The sequence below is a fragment of the Colletes gigas genome, unplaced genomic scaffold (assembly GCF_013123115.1).
Source record: "Colletes gigas isolate AHSC1104 unplaced genomic scaffold, ASM1312311v1 Colletes_gigas_Sc00004, whole genome shotgun sequence".
Taxonomy (NCBI): Eukaryota; Metazoa; Arthropoda; class Insecta; order Hymenoptera; family Colletidae; genus Colletes; species Colletes gigas.
Window position 1 is genome coordinate 1938264 of NW_025106633.1, and position 17856 is coordinate 1956119.

At 35.3% G+C, this 17856-nt stretch overlaps 2 protein-coding genes across 2 annotated transcripts; both read left to right on the forward strand.

Annotated features, from left to right (window-relative positions):
- The first annotated feature begins 499 nt into the window (after positions 1-499).
- On the forward strand, positions 500-6120 carry LOC122405358 (E3 ubiquitin-protein ligase TRIM71-like). Its single transcript, XM_043410042.1, is given in 7 exon segments — positions 500-625; positions 3196-3374; positions 3479-3763; positions 3848-4174; positions 4258-4548; positions 4772-5410; positions 5496-6120. Coding segments are annotated over 6 exon segments (2229 nt in total). The 5' UTR covers positions 500-625; positions 3196-3269; the 3' UTR covers positions 6078-6120.
- Positions 6121-10122: 4002 nt separating this feature from the next.
- On the forward strand, positions 10123-15942 carry LOC122405108. The gene is made up of 22 exons (XM_043409620.1): positions 10123-10216; positions 10300-10433; positions 10535-10697; positions 10804-10913; positions 10969-11137; positions 11195-11310; positions 11622-11856; positions 11964-12121; positions 12214-12341; positions 12410-12564; positions 12644-12768; positions 12843-13020; positions 13084-13182; positions 13216-13389; positions 13454-13684; positions 13748-13978; positions 14078-14237; positions 14769-14914; positions 14993-15190; positions 15249-15455; positions 15511-15882; positions 15935-15942. The coding sequence occupies exons 1-22, from the start codon at positions 10123-10125 to the stop codon at positions 15940-15942; spliced, it is 3591 nt and encodes a 1196-aa protein (XP_043265555.1).
- Positions 15943-17856: the final 1914 nt, after the last annotated feature.

A 17856-nucleotide genomic window follows, 5' to 3' on the forward strand; every position in this document is an offset into this window, starting at 1 on the left:
TGTTAAACTATCGCCGTTTATTCTCGTAATCACGCTCTTGGGAATTTCGATCATTCGATACGACGGAAAGGGAGAGTTACGTTGAAAGAATATAGGAAGACAGCGTGGGACGTGAAAAAAGAAAAATTGTTGTGAGCTTCATCGAAGAAACGATACTGCGGGGGTGAGAATCACCGATTTGAATGAGGGGTAAAAATGCATTCTTTGGATTGGTCGAGAGAGGACCACTGGCTTAGTGGCAGAGAAGAGGGGAGGAATGCTGGCGTTGAGTTTCAACGGGATTTAGTCGAGTACAGTAGTCGAATTCGGAAGTTCAGTGCAGATCGGAGACACGACGGGTTCAATATTTCATTCGACGAGCACGTGCCCGATACCGATTAATTTAGTGCTCCAATAACCGTGAATTTGCTCATGGATCTTCGCGACTGTCCACACGTCTCGAGCGAACAATTAAAAACAAATTAACGTTCTGAGCTCTGATATTTGTCCGCTTCGTACGGCTTTATCGCTGTCCCATGATTGTCCAATACTTTTAAAAGGTGAAATAATTAGTGCTTTTTGTTCCAACAAAACCAATGACGCACTGAATGCTTAGTATTTTATAAAGCGTTTCGGCGTGACGAAGGTATGTATATAAATTTTATTTTATTCCATTGATTTGCTTCGACTCTTTGATAAATAATTAATAAATACGATTATCGAATTTTAACGAGTGATACTATCGAGCCGAAGAGACCGTAATAATTTGGATTTTGAAACTTGCTTACTAACATAGGTCAAACCCGATCGTTTTCGTTTCGCTATTTACGTCGTAAAATGTTCTCCTCGCACGACATTGAAATTTAAATAAGAGAGAAAGTATATCCACAAAGGAGATCGTCAACGACAGTCAAAACAAAGTTAGGAACATTTGTTCGTTTTCGTCATGTGAATTATGTTTCTAATAAATATTTATGCGAAATTTTACGCAATTTATTTTTATAATTGTATAATAAAATATTTGAAATATATTATGTTTCTGATATTCGTACGATATGAGGTATATTTTGAAATAAAATAATTTCTAAATACGTTATACGTTTGAATCTTGAGAATTTAGTGGAATTTTTTGAAAGTTGTATTTAAATACGCTACTCCTATTCAAATTGTAATATATTTTATAGTTAAAATTGAGACTGCTTCCGAGTTCCATTTTACATTATTCTAACCCGAATTCGTGTTTGAAATAATGAATAACATCGTTCTGCATTTTACAATTTATATGAATGATCTTTGACGGTTCAATTAGAGTACTATATTATCCGGAAGCTCGTAGATATTTATTATTCTTCACGATTCGTTGTGTTATACGATACTAGCACTTTCAGACGACAGATATTCCACTTTCCCTTTCTTTTTGACCCTCGAAAAGAATAGTAGGTCTAACCCTGGTCGCCATGGCAATTTCAAGGATAGCACCCTCTAACTGCTGCAGCCCAGCTGCTGGAAAAAGAAAAAGGGAAAAGTTTGCAAGCTAACGTGTAGTATTTTCTCTTTAAATCTAATGCGAATCTAAACTGCTAGATTGAGAAAGTTATGAATGAAATAAATATTTTGTATACAAATATTTTCCGATTCTTCATTTTATAAAGTAGCACAATTAAACTTGTTCAACTTCGTTTTCTAAATTAAAATTGTACGACAAAGGTAAATTCTTTTTAATCGTCTCGGTCGAGAACTAATTTTGTTCAATATGGTTTTGATTTGGAAAATAGTAGTTTTTTTGGTATCGATAGTTGTTTATTTCCTGGTTGGTGGCAGTTCTTCTTCGGTACATCTGTCTTTTTCTCGTACCTTATTCCCTTTAGTCGCTCACTTTCGCTTTCATCTCGGGACACGACCACGGCACGCATTTGACATCGACACGCTTCGTCGACGAGTTTACTCCGAAATCACACGGCCAGACACACACATTTACACTATTCTACCAGAAACTACCAGACCCGGAAGAATGCGACAGAATAATTCAAGAATGTTCCCCTTTCCCCCTTCCCCCAAAAGTGAAAATTTGTGATGTGAGTCTTCAAAATTGTTTAATTATATTTCGTGCACTTTACATATACAAAACAGACACATATTTCACTTGAAGACGAAATACAATAAGTACGTAAATTAGGCACTGAGCGTAAATCGTACGTATTCTTAGCTTGCAAAAATTTGTAGCTTTGTTCTAAAATTGTCTTGAACTCTAAGCTTCGTTTTATAATCTATCAAAGTACAAAATAGATCATATTCAATATATTCTCGTATTATATGACGTAGCTCCCGGTTACCATTCCTGTGTCAATTGTAACATTACCAATCCGGAAGAAAAATAAGACCGCAGCGCTCCGACCGGAACGGCAGTAATTATGATTGAATATAGCGAACGTTAATCATTTTATACATAATTACGATCGAGATCGATATATGTATAGATTCCAAATCGTGATTGTGATGTTAATAAAAAATGGTCACATTGAAACGACGCGCTGAGAAATATCCAACGACATAAATAAGCGTTTAAATTATTACTTTTGGTCCTTCAGTAATTTTTATTATCGTATAGCTTCATAAATAGCTTATTGCTTATACAGTATGGCCTCGATTAACCGATCCCCAGACCCATTGGATAGTTAAGACTCGGGGAAACAAAATTAACGAAGTAATGTCGACCGAAATTTATTTCTCTACCTGCCTCGTTCGTCTTTTATGCTCCGTGAACAAAAGTAGCGGGAATGTCCTGTACATAATTTTAGAAAGTGACGAACTAAACGAAAGAAGAATTCTATCGTTTAGGTATGACCTGCTATGCCGGATAACCGAACCCTGGATTAACCAGACCCTGAATAACCACGACCGCGGATAATCGGTCCCGAGGTCCCACTCTATGTAGTGTTGTGTTTATCGTACCGTTATGTATGTATAGCTTTATGGTAGTTTCTGTCTTTTTATATACACATTTTGCTTGTTATTGCTTGTTACAATAGAAACTCAGAAATATAATAAAACGCTCTCCTGGATCGGTGGTTCTTAACTTTTTTTTTTCTACGAACCCCTCTTAACTGTGTAACAGAGCTTGCGAGCCCTTTCAAAATAACGTTTATAAACATTGGATAACTCCGCAATTTGTTAGTCACACTCTAATTCTAGCAAACTTTTATTGGTCTGTTTCAGGCGAAGGTATCACGACGAGTCCGCATCCTAATATTAAATTTCTGTAAGGCGTTTAATCGTGCATCGATCTCACAATGAGTCATGAGAAGGATTACAATCGTGAAACGAATTTTTCCGGGGGCTACATCCACGATCATCAAGACAAGGATCACGATGTAAATGTAAATCTACTCTGTAAGGTACAAACTAGATTTTTATTTCGTTCAAGTACACGTAAATTCTCTTCTCGTTTTCATCTGCCAGGACAATGTTTAATACGTGTTTACTATCTATTTTATCGCAGATGTCAAACAAATTTCCATGGCAGTTTGTCAAATCGAGCTATTTCAATGCAAGTTCACCCGGTACTGTATCTTCGGGGAGCAGCACAAATTCTCATTGTTGTCGTCAATCACCAGACGATCTCAGCGTTGACTCCTTAATCAACAGTTTACTGCAAGTCGTAAATGGCGATATCCTGAATGGATCGACTTCCTCGCAGTTCTCTCAAACTGGAAATTCCATCAATAACGAATGCAAAGATTGCCTTGACACAATTTGCGACTCGTGTTCCGCGGGTCAATTTTCGGTAAATAAGAATGTTCGATTTTTATGAAAATTAATTGTAAATTAATAAAAATTAAATCTCTGTACTTTAATAATTTCTTTCCAGAATACGACGGAATTAAACCACGAGGATGAGCATAATCAAATGCTAGCCATACTTACAGGAATACCAAGTCCTCCGATAATCAACATACCAAATTTGAATTCTACAGAACTACCTCTATTCTGCAACGTGCATCACGACGCTAACAAATTTTATTGTCAAACTTGTAGTAAACCTCTTTGCAGCGAGTGCGGAATTCATCATCATCATGGACACATAACGATAAATTTAATGGAAGCTGTCGAGGGGGCTGGAATGCAAGCGAATAAAGTATTAAAAGAGGCTAAACTTGGAATCACGGCTCTCAGGGAGGAACTGGATGCTGTACAAGTAAGTATTTAAATCTAACTCCAAAATATTTGTATCATAGCATACGTACAAAAGTTGTCAATTTAATGATTCTTTTTGCACAGATAGCAGCAGAAATTTTGGAACAAAAAGCAAGGCAAGCGACAGCGGACGTGATGTTGTGCGTAAGAAGAGTAGCATCTGCTTTGGAAACGAGGGAGAAGGAGTTGTTAAGTAAAATTGAGAAAGCTCGACTTCTTAAATTTGCCGCTTTAAAAGCGAGAGACGAAGGACTAAGAAACGGAATCTCCCGATTGTCGCGAGCTGCTGATAAGCTTAGCGAAGCAATGGAGTCTAAAACACTTGCTAGTAATCCACTGAACTTGTTGCTTACTAAGGACATGGCATCAGCCGAGGTATTAATACAATATGTACTAATTACTAGGTGATATTATTATCATTAATTATTAAATAAATTTCCTCGAACAGTGTTTTGGAATTCAAGTTAAGGATCAAGTGTTTAATCGTGTTTCATTTTTCTGTCTTTCAAGTTGTAGAAACCAGTTCTCGGTAATTCTGCAACTTGACAGACATTATTGTATTTGCAATACTGACCACCTCCCAATTTCAATAATTTAGTTATTTATTAAATATATTATTAACAAAGAAAGTGTAATGAATATTTTAGATTCAGTATATTATTTTCGTTAATCATAGGTTTTTCAGATTCGTCAAAGTCGACAATATCTTCCCTCGCAAGAAGAAAACTGGATTTCTTTCAACGGTTTGGAGGGGACGACACTTAATGCTATTGCAAATCTTGGAGCTGTTGTAGTGAATAATCCGGGCCCTATAGGCGATCGTCGTGCCGTAACAGGCCGTGGAAATTCGCCTCAAATATTTCCCAGGCAGAGACTTTCGATCTCGCCGGCTTCAGGACCACGAGGAAGGCCAATCCCTTCGAACACGTTTCCGGTTAAAGTTAAGATAAATCGCAACTCCGATTTGTCGGTGAAGCCGTTGAAAATCATCGGGAACGACGGAGATCCACAAAATAATCTTTGCCGACCGTGGGGTGTAGCGTGTGATAGAGAAGGGCACATAGTGGTCGCCGATAGATCGAATAATCGCATACAGATATATCGACAAGATGGTTTCTTCGTGAGAAGATTTGGCAGCCATGGTACCGCGCCAGGGCAATTCGATCGTCCGGCTGGCGTAGCAGTCGATTCGCGGCGACGTATCATCGTAGCTGATAAGGATAATCATCGTATACAGGTATTTACAACAATTAGGAGTTGCGTAAATATTGAATATTTTATGTCTAGTTGGTAGAGTCAACGTATCCGTATTAATTTCGCAGGTACTGACAATGGAAGGCCTATTTCTTTTATATTTCGGCGAGAAGGGATGTCGTTGCGGGCAATTTAATTACCCCTGGGACGTAGCTGTGAATTCTGAATGCCAAATAGTCGTGTCCGACACGAGGAATCATCGTGTCCAATTGTTCAGCCCGGAGGGTGTTTTTTTACGAAAGTACGGCTACGAGTCGACTCCGAACATGTGGAAGCATTTCGACTCGCCGCGCGGGGTGGCGTTTAATCCGGAAGGCAATGTTGTTACAACGGATTTCAATAATCACAGAATCGTGATAATCGATGCTGATTTTATGCACGCTAGAATTTTCGAGTGCGAATGCACAGGTAGTTCGAAACAGTTCCTGAGGCCACAGGGTTTAGTGATCGACGACGACGGTAACATTATTATAGCCGACTCTAGGAATCACAGAATACAAGTATTCGATTCGGCTGGTATATTAAAATGGCGATTCGGTAGCTATGGTAAAGGCGAGGACGAAATGGACAGACCATCGGGTATCGCTTTATGCCCGGATGGTAGAATCGTAGTTGTAGATTTTGGTAATAATCGAGTTCTTCTTATTTAGATTGGTTGATTGGCATATGAGAATAAAATTTTATACGTGTTGAATATGCGACAGTGATGAAAGCACAATGTTACTGTTTTCCTCAATTTTAGAATTAAGCGTGTGACGCTTAGCCCACGGATCAATTGTTAGATGCAATATTTTCCTACTGACTGTATATAATATGGAAATCCGTATGGAGTCTTTTTGAAGCTTCGGGTTTTCTCACTTTGAGTGCCAAGCAATAAGTACAAAATGAACTTTTTGTTCTGAAGTCATATCGTTACGAAGGCTCCCATCAGAAGAGAATATTATTTTCGCATTATTCATACGTAGTAATCGAATATCTAAATTTTTGAAAGGCGCGAAAGAGAAAGAAAGTGTAACGAAGTTAAGGATGGTTTCCTCGGTATTGACTATCTTATGAAGTAGTCGTAAATAGTAGAAAACCTAAACCCGCGTCGAAGAATTTTTAAAACTATATTTTATTTATTTTTAATACCGAAACAGTTACCATATTTTTTTAATTGTTTTATCGGACGTCAATTTCAGATGAAAAAGACAAACTATATTGGGAAAATTATATGATAAATAAAATTATGCAGTATTCGGTTGGAACGCGCATTTAGAATTTGGGATTTGAAAGTAATGGAATAGAAATGACGAAGAATCTGATATAATAAACGTTACTATTGATGCAAATGGGACTTTTATGTATGTCAGATTCAATATTTTATTAGACAAGCTAATTATTGTTCCATAGATACGTAATTAATAAAGTCAATTTAATGACGAGATACAAATTAGAAATATTGCGACTTTTTACTATGCATATTAACTTTGTTTCACTTGTGCTTGCATTATTTTATTTAAAAATTCTCAAATATCGGGGCAGCTACTTATTTTATATGAATTCTATTTATAGTCGATTTAAAGTGTGTAATGTTCCTTTTATATGTACATAAAAGAAATATCTTATCGTTTAGTGACTGAACAGTGTCGAATGAGAAATAACAGTATAGAATACTAACGTAACGAGCGTCGTAAAAATGCTTCACTATTCGTATAAGTTTATGATATTGTCTCCTGTTGAAGATACAAAGAGACTAAAATGCAATTTGATATTAGATATAAATATGTATGCATGGTTGTTGTAGTTAAAAGGTTGTTTATGGGCATATGTATTTACGAAAGAATGCAAATTACATGGAAAAATGCGACAATATTAAGAAGGAAAAAACATAAACAAAAACGAGAACTAACAAAGCAAGAGCAGAAAGAACTGAAAGAAAAGTATGAATTTTGTCATGTTTAATGCAACACTTTATCAATTTAATACCGATCAACGTTTCAATAATGTTTTAACATATCATTCTTCGAAGGTACTTTTAACTTGCATTATTGCATTTTGGTACGAGTATGTATTAATCAGCAAAAATTATTGCTACTCCTTTTTATTATTTATTACGATGATTACTATTTTTTTTACTTTCATTTTTGCTTTTATAATTTATCTTATCGTCATCATCATTCTTCTTTTCAACATGATACAAATTATTATTAAATCAATATTACGCTTCATCTAATAATATTTGCCAACACGCGAAATATGAGTTTTGTACAATACGTAAGAATTTAACGTGTCAGTCTTTGAAAAATGCAAATAATCTCGCATTTGATTTAGTTTGACGCTAATGAACTGAAACGAGACATTGGTTACATTTACACGATATAAGACTGAACTAAGACTGATTTAATACAATAACAGATTTTGTTGTTTATTTATTTTTACACATTAAATGGAAGGTTAAATGTAACTGTTTTTGAGTTTTTACATTCGTAATATGTTTACAAATATTGTTAATGAATTATTAAATACATATAGTACCATAAGAATAATTTTATTGACCTACTTTTAAGAAGTACACAGAATTTTATTCATTGACTTATATTTATTTTTTTAATGAAATCATTAACGGGCAAGTTAGTTCAACATAATGTTATACACTCTGATAGTTAATCAATAGCAGTATTAATTATATATTTTTGGAATACATGTTCAAGACAGAATATAATTTTTTGGTTGCATTGCGTAGGAATATCTTCACGAATATAGTTGAATTACTATTATTGCACTTAATGATATGTTAAAAATAGCAATTTAGTTTTAAAACTATCGACGAAGTTTCTATGCACGAGAATATAGAAAGTAATTTTTTCATGTTACAATTTGTAAGATTATGGAGTGTGGCAAGAACATTGACTGTAGTGTAGACAAATTTCAGTGAGAAAAGCTATGATTATCCGATGTACTTTAATTGCAATATTGTATTAACAGGCAAACGTTAAGTTAGATTTTTAACATATACGCACTGCTCAAGTATTATTATAAAAGATGCAGTAATATAAGAATGTCTCTAAATAACTGTGGTATGTAATAGTTGCTAAATGGTAGTCAATATACAACAAATTTCTATATGCACACATTTTTTTCCAATTCTTTATTGCTATTTGTTATTATATCGGAAAGAACATAGTCATTATTTAAGGTAACTCATGTAGAACCATTTTAATATAGCCAAGATATCTGCAGCTTTTTTACAATTTCCTGTATGTCGTACCATTTAGCAGTTATTTGATATGGCATTTACTTAGAAACACCCTAAGCATACTTTCGATAGGTCAGTTAGCAGCAGATTACAAATGTATATGTTCTCACTAAAAATTCCTCAAGGTGTACTAAGCCGGGAGTAAATATCAAGTGGTGTACGTCCATTTCCAGAGTCATATATGAATTTACTCTTACGAAAATATTGAATTAGTACAAAAGTTCTGTTGTAGATTTTCATGGTGTGTCTACACACGCGTAATGTAACCGCGTCGCAAACGCGGTCGAAAATGGAGCGATTATGCGCGTAACAAACTGCGAACCGAACCTCGATGCCTTCCATTTTGAGGAACCCTTAAACGAACACAAAATACTCGCAGGGTACAAAATAATTTGTTCTAACAAAATTCTTCGCGTTGCTGTAAATGATATGTAATTGTAAGGACTGAATTAAAACTCTAAAAGAATCAACGACAATGCAATATAGGTATCATTAACTTCGCTCGTGCTGTATGCAAAATCGAACAGATCTTGTTTGAAATTTGATTGAAATTGCAATAAAGAGCAATAGAATTCGATAGTTAATAAAACACTGATGTTCGCGATGCAATTATAGGATCCCGTCCACCATCAACGTTTCTGTTCAAGATGAGATTACGTTATGCTTGTGTAGACCCTGCATTATGTGACAACAGAGATCATGTTATAATGAATTCAGTGTTACGCACACATTGTACTATATACGTATGCATAAAACTATATTCAATATACACGAATGTAAGATATATAGATGATACATACATGTGCTACACAAAAGTAAAGTACAACAAGACTTACATACAAGATATTTAGTGAAGTACATTGTATTCAAGAAATCAAATATTCTTCTGACAAAAATAAATTGATTCTTGCTATTCCCTCGGCTATTCTTTTTGTAAATCCATTGATGTGAAAACTGAGTAATATACTGTTTGCAAGTAGTGTGCAATGACATCGACTCTGCGTGCTTGTGAATAGTGATTTAGGGTTAAGGGATGAAAAAGAACCATCTATGGCGGAAGAAGAACGTGCAAATATTTTCGTTTGACCAAAAAATCGAACCCTCTCGTTTGAAGCTCCCCAAACTATAGATTAGGGGTAGGGGTAGCCCCATTCGACCATCTATGGGTTATACCAGGGGTGGCCAAGTTTTTCTCAGGGGATGAACTCGGTGAAGGACTTTAATAGGCGCGGGACGTTTGGTAGCTTTGTGCGTCTTAATATTTAAAACACGTCAATACTTTTGTTCAGCATTGTATTTTGTATTTAAAACATTCAGTTGTTTCATGAGTAATTCATAATAACAGCTGTAAATAATATTAGATTTGTATCAAAGTTTATTTCAAAATATATTTAATTTTATACTACTTGAAAATGTAATAATTAAATATGTTTGAGAATATTAGTTTGTTGATGAATATGAATTGCAAAAGAAGCTATTGTACGACTTTAACTTCAAAACTTAACATTGTAATTAAAGTTTGTTTGATATCGTTAACCTTGATCGAGAAAGGTAAGGAAGAATAAACAATGTTATTTTATTAACGAAACAGACCGTGAAAATAGAATTACGTATTTTCATTTTGCATTTTGCAGTGCATAATGCGTCGCGTACGGATATGATGAAATGTAAACTTACGCATAAAGGGATAGAATACCGAGGTTCAATAGCAAAAACAGTTGGTGATACTCAATGTCAATCATGGTACTCGGAAGAACCAATACATGAGGTTAGTTTAATTAATTTTGATATGGGGGTGGTCATATTACTCTTTATTTAATCAAATTTTATTATGACTCGAAACATTGGATTTTAAAACTATTATATCAGGTCAGTACAGATATTGGCGATCATGATTTTCCCGAAAGATCGATAAAAAATGCAAAAAATTACTGCAGAAATCCAACAGAAGACGTCAAAGGTCCATGGTGTTATACTTTGGATCCTTCACTCATAGATGACAAATGCGATGTACCCTTATGTAATTTTGAAGGTAATGAAAATGATATTTTGTGAGAAATGTTTCTGGTCGAATAGAAGACATCAAATTATTTTTAATATGTATATGTTTTCCCACTATCTTCCTTATAATCGATTAGAATGTAAAGTGTCGGGACCAGGGGCTGAATATGGCGGAAGTAGAAAAATTAGTGCGTCAGGGGGAAAATGCCAATCGTGGCACAAGCACCACAAACTTGAAGATGCGAAGGTGAATTAAATATTTAACCCACTAAATTTAACTGTAACTTGGTCCAATCTTTTAGTACCCAAATTTCGAAGGAAAAGACTTCCCTGACGAGTCTGTCAAGAAGGCCGGCAGTTTTTGCAGAAATCCAACAGGCGACCATGGCGGCCCATGGTGCTACGTTAAACAGGAATATTCTGATTATGTCGAGAAAGAATATTGCGACACACAATTCTGCGACGATAAAGGTAGTTTGTAAAGTGTCGTATACCGTGTATATGTTTGTAATAATCTATATTCTTCAGATTGCTTCACATTTACCAAAAACGTATCCAACTACGGTATACTAACAAAATTAAATCTAGCTAGCGGTCATGTTTCGTTTTGGATAAAATTATGGAATCCTAGCGATGAAAAAAGAGTCAGTATTTTTTGTATTAACTGTTCAAATAAAATAATCACGATACATTTCTATTTTTCTTGGATTCTCCACAGTGTAGAACATTTATTTACAGGGAGAGGCGCGAATTTTACTTAGTATCCTACCAGTCCCAGTTTCCTCTATCAAAATAGCCGAAGAGTGGAGTGCAGGAGTCGAAATATCATTCGCAAATTTCGGAAGTCGCCAGACATATCCAAAGTTCAATGTTAGTATAATTTCCATTAAATTTAATCTTCCTCTTTAATTGCTTGAACTATAACCGATCGATATTGTCATTGAATTTGTGCCAGGAAGAAGAGAACTTCGAAAACACTCCCGAAATTTTACTTGGTACAAAATGGACGAGGATATGGATGACCTGGGGTGGTGGTTTCATATCTGTGGGTCTGGAGGGTACGTTCAAGCCGTTATTTATGCAAGAATATAAAAGGAGACGCGCTATCACGTATCTGTATCGAGGAACATTTTTCCATTATGGACTTCGAGGGACAGGCGTTTTATGGAGCACCGAGTTCTGTCAAAAGCGTACGTTTTTAATGTTTTCCATAATCAAGTTACCACATAAAGACTTATTTCGTTGTAGTCATTTAACTTCTCAACCTCAATAAATATCTCTTCGTTTCCTTTTTCAGACTGCGAGGTTCACACGACGTTTGGAATTGAGTTTTCCAGAGTATGGGCCATACAACGAAATAATGACACGGCTGATGTGCGATTTCATGTTCGCGCGCGTCGGAATATTCTCATTCGGTTATATCAAACGCCGACACTGGAATACCCTTCAATAACGGTAAAGATCTAACAAATATAATTTTAAGTTACCCCCGGTGATATACAGAAACAATTGTTGAAAGTTTGTTCTTTTATCGAGTGACAATGTAGGTGACAATAGGCAAAGATATAATATCACTAATATACCAGGAAACCAAGGAGTCAGTTAAGCAGTATTTGAAAGAAATTCCAAATAGAGGCATACTTGATTTTTGGGTTTGGAAAGAATTCAGTATCAGGTTGATAAATTCGACCATTGGAAATACAACATTTTCTATCACTTTACACATAATACTGTATCCTGCAGCATTTTTGGAGAACACTTTCGTCTATTTTTGCAAAAAACCAGAGCAGCCGTCGAGCTTTTATACATGAATAACAATTTCTTTGTAACTTTAAGATGGTTTAGCATTGGAAGTGAAAACACTATAGCGCACTGGACACTGTTTTGCTCTCCAGAAGGTAACGATGCTTTTATGCAATCAGTATGAATCAAACTCCGAAAAAATAATACAACAAATTTATTTTTATGAAATAACAGCAGCAGATGCTGTAGAAGAGCCGACGTTACCAAATTGCATCTCTGATGCAAAAGGTTACGAGTATAACGGTACGCAATGGACAAGCGTTAATGAAATTCCTTGTGTTCCGTGGGTATCGAAAGAGGTACATTGTAGGTTCCAATAAACAGCTATCATCGTAAGAATACTAATTTTAATCGGTTCAATTTGTTTAATCAGGTGCCCGGTGAAGAAAAAAATGATAAAAACTTTGTTGACGGGTCTGCTGTGAAAGCGTTGAATAAATGCAGAAATCCTACTCGCGATCCCAACGGTCCCTATTGTTACGCACTTACATCTCAAGAAAAAGAACTTATTTCAAAGCAGTACTGCCCAATTCGGAACTGCAGATCTTCAGGTAAACAATCTGAAGGTAGATTATATCGGAATATAAATACAAACTATCATATTTAATTTCCAGAGTGCCGAATGGCTGGAACCGCAAACGACTACGTAGGTACATTATCAGAAACGCGTTCTGGACGTAATTGCGACAAGTGGTTAACAAAATACGATTCAAGTCCGACGACAAACACCCAAAAAGCTAGCTTAGTTGCCAACATTAATCGAGAGTATTTTAACGATAGCTTATATTCAGACGGCAGTGCTAAAAGTGCTAGCAATTATTGCAGAAATCCCTCGCGTAATATTGCTGGCACTTGGTGTTATACTACGGATCCTTTGGTACTGCAAGATGTTTGCAATGTAAAAGATTGTGAAAAATCAGGTAAAAGATTTACGCTACACTGTTTAATATTAGCGAATTTACTTGCATTACTTTCAATTTACAGAACAGTTTACTGTTCTTATCAGAGGAGATGCTAATGGCAGACGTTTGTACGTTTTACCCGAATATCGCGTCGAAGGTTTACGGTTTTCCTTGAAAGCCTGGGAACCAGATCAACCAGATTCTATTACGTTCGTCCTGATAGCCGACGACGGGTTAAAATCGCGTTACATCCTTAAAATAGGAGCTTTGGACAATGAGAAAGTACTTCTTTACTATGAATCGGAAAACGAAGGTGACTGGTTAGACAGAGATTTATTTAGTCTCATTTCTAACGGGACGTTCTGTTCGCTTGCAGCTGCTGCTTTGGTCAAAAAGAAGACCTTGCCACACTTACTTTTCTTAGGGAAATGGACTAATTTTATACTCAGTATTCCCCGAGGAAAAATTTTACTTTATTACGAAGACGAACCTACGCCGCTATTTGAATGGACTCATTACGATCCGGATAATGCCTTTTTACCAACGTATTACTATTATAACAGTGAAAAAGGACGAGCTGTTGGCATTTCTTTCAATGACGACTCAGGTGTGCTCATAATGTGTTATTATTTTGGAAGATTAAAGCAATGATGTTAGTATTAAAGATCTGTGTGTAGTACTCTTTGTTAATTCTTAATGTTAACAGATTGTCAAATTGAAAACACGAAAACAAATCGTTATGTTAGAATTTTATCGCTGTCAGCGTGGAACAAAGAAGAAGTGACACATCCATCGCAAGTGACGTTTCATATTCGAGGAAAGGGTACAATTTACATACCCTTGTTTTTATTGCCTGCAACACCAGGGTAAATATTAATAAATATGTGGGACAACAAGGAGTGTTTGGAGCACGTGATAATTCTTCGGAATAAGAATGCATGTGTGTACGAATCGGTGACTGAATGTGATCGTGTATGAAAAGTGAGTTCAGTTGCGCGAGAATATTGAGAGAGTGAAGACGATAATAGAGAACTGTATTTTATTTTTTTCATATTAAATATTCTTTCAAAATAATTGTAATTAATCCCTGTCGTTGAAAATCCCTACAAATATTACTTTATGTTTTAGAAAAAAGTTAAATGATTTTAGGGGGCACATAGTCTGATATAAGTACTTCTTAAACAGGTTTTATTCGCTCACACTGAGCGAAAAGGATCAGTGGATACAGTTCACAAGAAACACGTACCCCAAAGTAACAATTTTCCATATAGAGAGGACAATAAGATCTTTATTTACGACATATTCGTGGACTAACATCACAATTAAGTAAGGCTTGACAAAATAAATATGCAATGTTTTTCGTGTAAACACTGATATAAGTTCTTTAAAATTTCAAGGTGGTCTGATAATACTCTTAAAGTATTCTGTAACGCGACAAGAGTGCTTCTCTATGAACACGTTAGCCCTCTCATATTCTATTTCTTTTCCGTTGGCGTTGATCCTGGTGGTTGGGCCACTTGGTCAGTGAATTGTATGCCGATAGGTAAAATAATGAATCTGAGCATTGCATGTCTATCTATTAATAATACTTTATTTATTGTAGAAATATTAATTTCCACAGACATAGACGGACCTCCAATCGACGGTGGATGGTCGGAATGGGGACCATGGACATGCAGTGCAAGTTGTAATGGTGGTTCGGGAACTAGAAAACGACGCTGTGATTCTCCGAAAGCTAATTTTAAGGGAGAACCATGTTTAGGACCGAATACCATGACGGGTCGTTGCAACGAAATTCTTTGCGGTGACATAACAGAAGGTAAACTCTTTATCTAAGCGGGTAACTATCTAATAAATTTACAACATTTTTTAAACAGATACATTAACTCTGATAAACCGAAGGATTCGAACTAACAACACTGCTCTCGTTGTAAAAGAATTTCAATCGACGAGAATTGACTCAGATTCTGATATTGTCAAATTGATTAGCGAGGAATCTCCTCGTTCTGAAATGCAGTGGTCTTTGAACGGCATCTTCGTGCAAGAAGAAGCTGGCAGAGTGGAAATGAAAGATTATAATATCGGTACGTAGTAATATTTCAATGAAAACAAGCTGTAATTATCTGTATATTTCTTTAGAAATAATTAAAGCATCGCCAAATGATTCTGGCGTTTATGCAATGACCTTGCACCGGATAGATGGAACGTACTCGATCATCAAAGTGATAAGTTTGGCAGTAATTCCTTTAGAGAAGAATGTACAAATACGAGAAACTCTAAGCATGACCACAGTATGTCATTGTACGATCCTAGGTCATGTATATTCAGAGCTTCAAATATCTTGGTCGATCGAAAATAAAACATGGAAAGATTATGGTATCACGCTTCCTATCGCTGCAAATACACAGCATGTCTCAACAGTTAATAGAACGCACGATGGACTATGGCAGTGCACTGTCAAACAAAACGATTTCAATTTTGTCTGGATAACAAATATAATTTCTGTTAAAGGTAGGTAATGAGATACAAAGAACGAAATAAAGTAAAAATTTCTATTGATCAGATCAATAGTGAACTTTTAAATAGAGGTGGTTTGAACTATACTCGGGCCAACGAGACGTAAACAAACGAAATTTTGTACATTTGCAAGTTCTAGGACCTCCAAACTGGCGTACGCATCTGATGGAAGATCAAGCAACGCGGTTTCTTTTCCGCTGGCTACCAAATGAGAAATATGTCGGTATTTTCGCAATAATTATTGCGTTCATCCTAATATCTGCTGTAATTGCGGGATCCATTTTTTACATAAGGTATACACTGAAATATTTCTTTTATATAGAGTCAAGACAAATCTAGCTTTACTTCCTTAACTTAGAAATAAACGAATGAGGAGACTGACACTACAGCGAATAAAACTGGAGGAGTGAATGTATGGAAAATATGGATGGCTATTTGTTTCATATCTATGCACTAGCATTATTTGCAGAAAAGTGTTTCAAAGATCTAAATATTTTAAACCTCAATATACAAAAGTTTTATAAACAGAGGATAGGAGACTAAATAAATACTCATAGGGGATAGTCTGCATAGCTGGAAACCTGTCCAGCACGAGCAAAAGAGCATCATGTCTGCTGTAGGAGGCCACCTATTTAAGAAACATTAATTGAAACATTAAGGTATACATACAAAGTGTTTAATTTCATTGTAACATTTGAAGTTTTCTACATTCTTAAATTTTACAAAAACTTAGAAAGTACAATAATTTTCTCTTATATCCTAAATAATTCTAAATTTGCAGCCAATTAACAATGACTATCAGATCTCACCATGAGAAAGTTGTTACAGGCAGAAACACAAAAAGAGATAGGTGGAATTCAAGTTTCATCTATCTCCCTTTGTTTTATATACATTATTCTTACACTAGAAATTACTAACTTAAGGAGCTAGACTGTAACATAAACTACATGGCAATGAAAATCAAAATATACAACTGCCAGGAACAATAGCTACATACCTAGACTCAGACCAACTAACATCCAATATTGCCTAACTAATAGATCATATTTTTCTATCATACGTATCGATACCTGTTAAACTAATAATATATATGAAAATGATTTCTTAAAAGTACTACTTCCTGACATCTTTGTGAACTGTATCATTCTACAAAAATGGAATCTAGAGGGAACAATTAACAGTAAAAATAAAGACAAGCCAGATTTCAATTTTACATCGACAAGTTCATAAACCTAATTTCAACCAATATGAAAACTGACAATAATTGGTATACCAAACAGATTCCTTAGTTTTACAACCAACTGGATATATTATAGAACAGTTATATTTTAAATCAACAAAAGTAATAAAACATTATATAAAGACTGAAAGAACATATTACATTATATATTACATTAATAAATTCATAGAAGAAAGCTACACGGATCTTATTAACACATAGGATTGTTTATAACGAAATGTACAGATATTTTTAGAACATAAAATTTAACTTTAGTAAGGATTTAAACTGTACGATATTTATACCGTGTTTATTTCTTTTTCTTTTTTAAAGAAGTTTTAAAGATTTAGACTGCTCACCACTAGAGTCCATTTTCTTCAAAAACATTTCCATTCGCAATTTTCTTTAGAAACAGATGAGCATCAGATCCCAATAATTTCTTTTAAACACAAAGCGATTTGAATGCTGTTCAAACCCTCGCAAGGAAAGTGGTTAACCATTCCTTTCCAGCGCAATCTGAGCATGTGTTTCTTTCCTTCCTCTCCTCGCGTGTTGTAGAACATCAAAGAGACAAGACAGGGCTTCGATTCCCTTTCCCCAACATGAAAAATAGGACACGACTCAAGCTATTCTATAATTACTTTTAACAAAATAATATTAAACGTAACTATGCACAAAGCCGCGCAAAATAATTTTCTATTCTAGCTGCCATACTTGGCGGTAAATTTTCGCCAATAGGAATAGAGAAT

What these genes read in the sequence shown, in the direction of transcription:
- LOC122405108 (XM_043409620.1), top strand. Translation starts at nt 10,123, where the DNA reads ATGAATTGCAAAAGAAGCTATTGTACGACTTTAACTTCAAAACTTAAC. An exon ending in CGGAAGAACCAATACATGAG is followed by an intron (nt 10,434 to 10,534) that starts GTTAGTTTAATT and finishes CTATTATATCAG; the next exon opens with GTCAGTACAGATATTGGCGA. An exon ending in ACCCTTATGTAATTTTGAAG is followed by an intron (nt 10,698 to 10,803) that starts GTAATGAAAATG and finishes ATAATCGATTAG; the next exon opens with AATGTAAAGTGTCGGGACCA.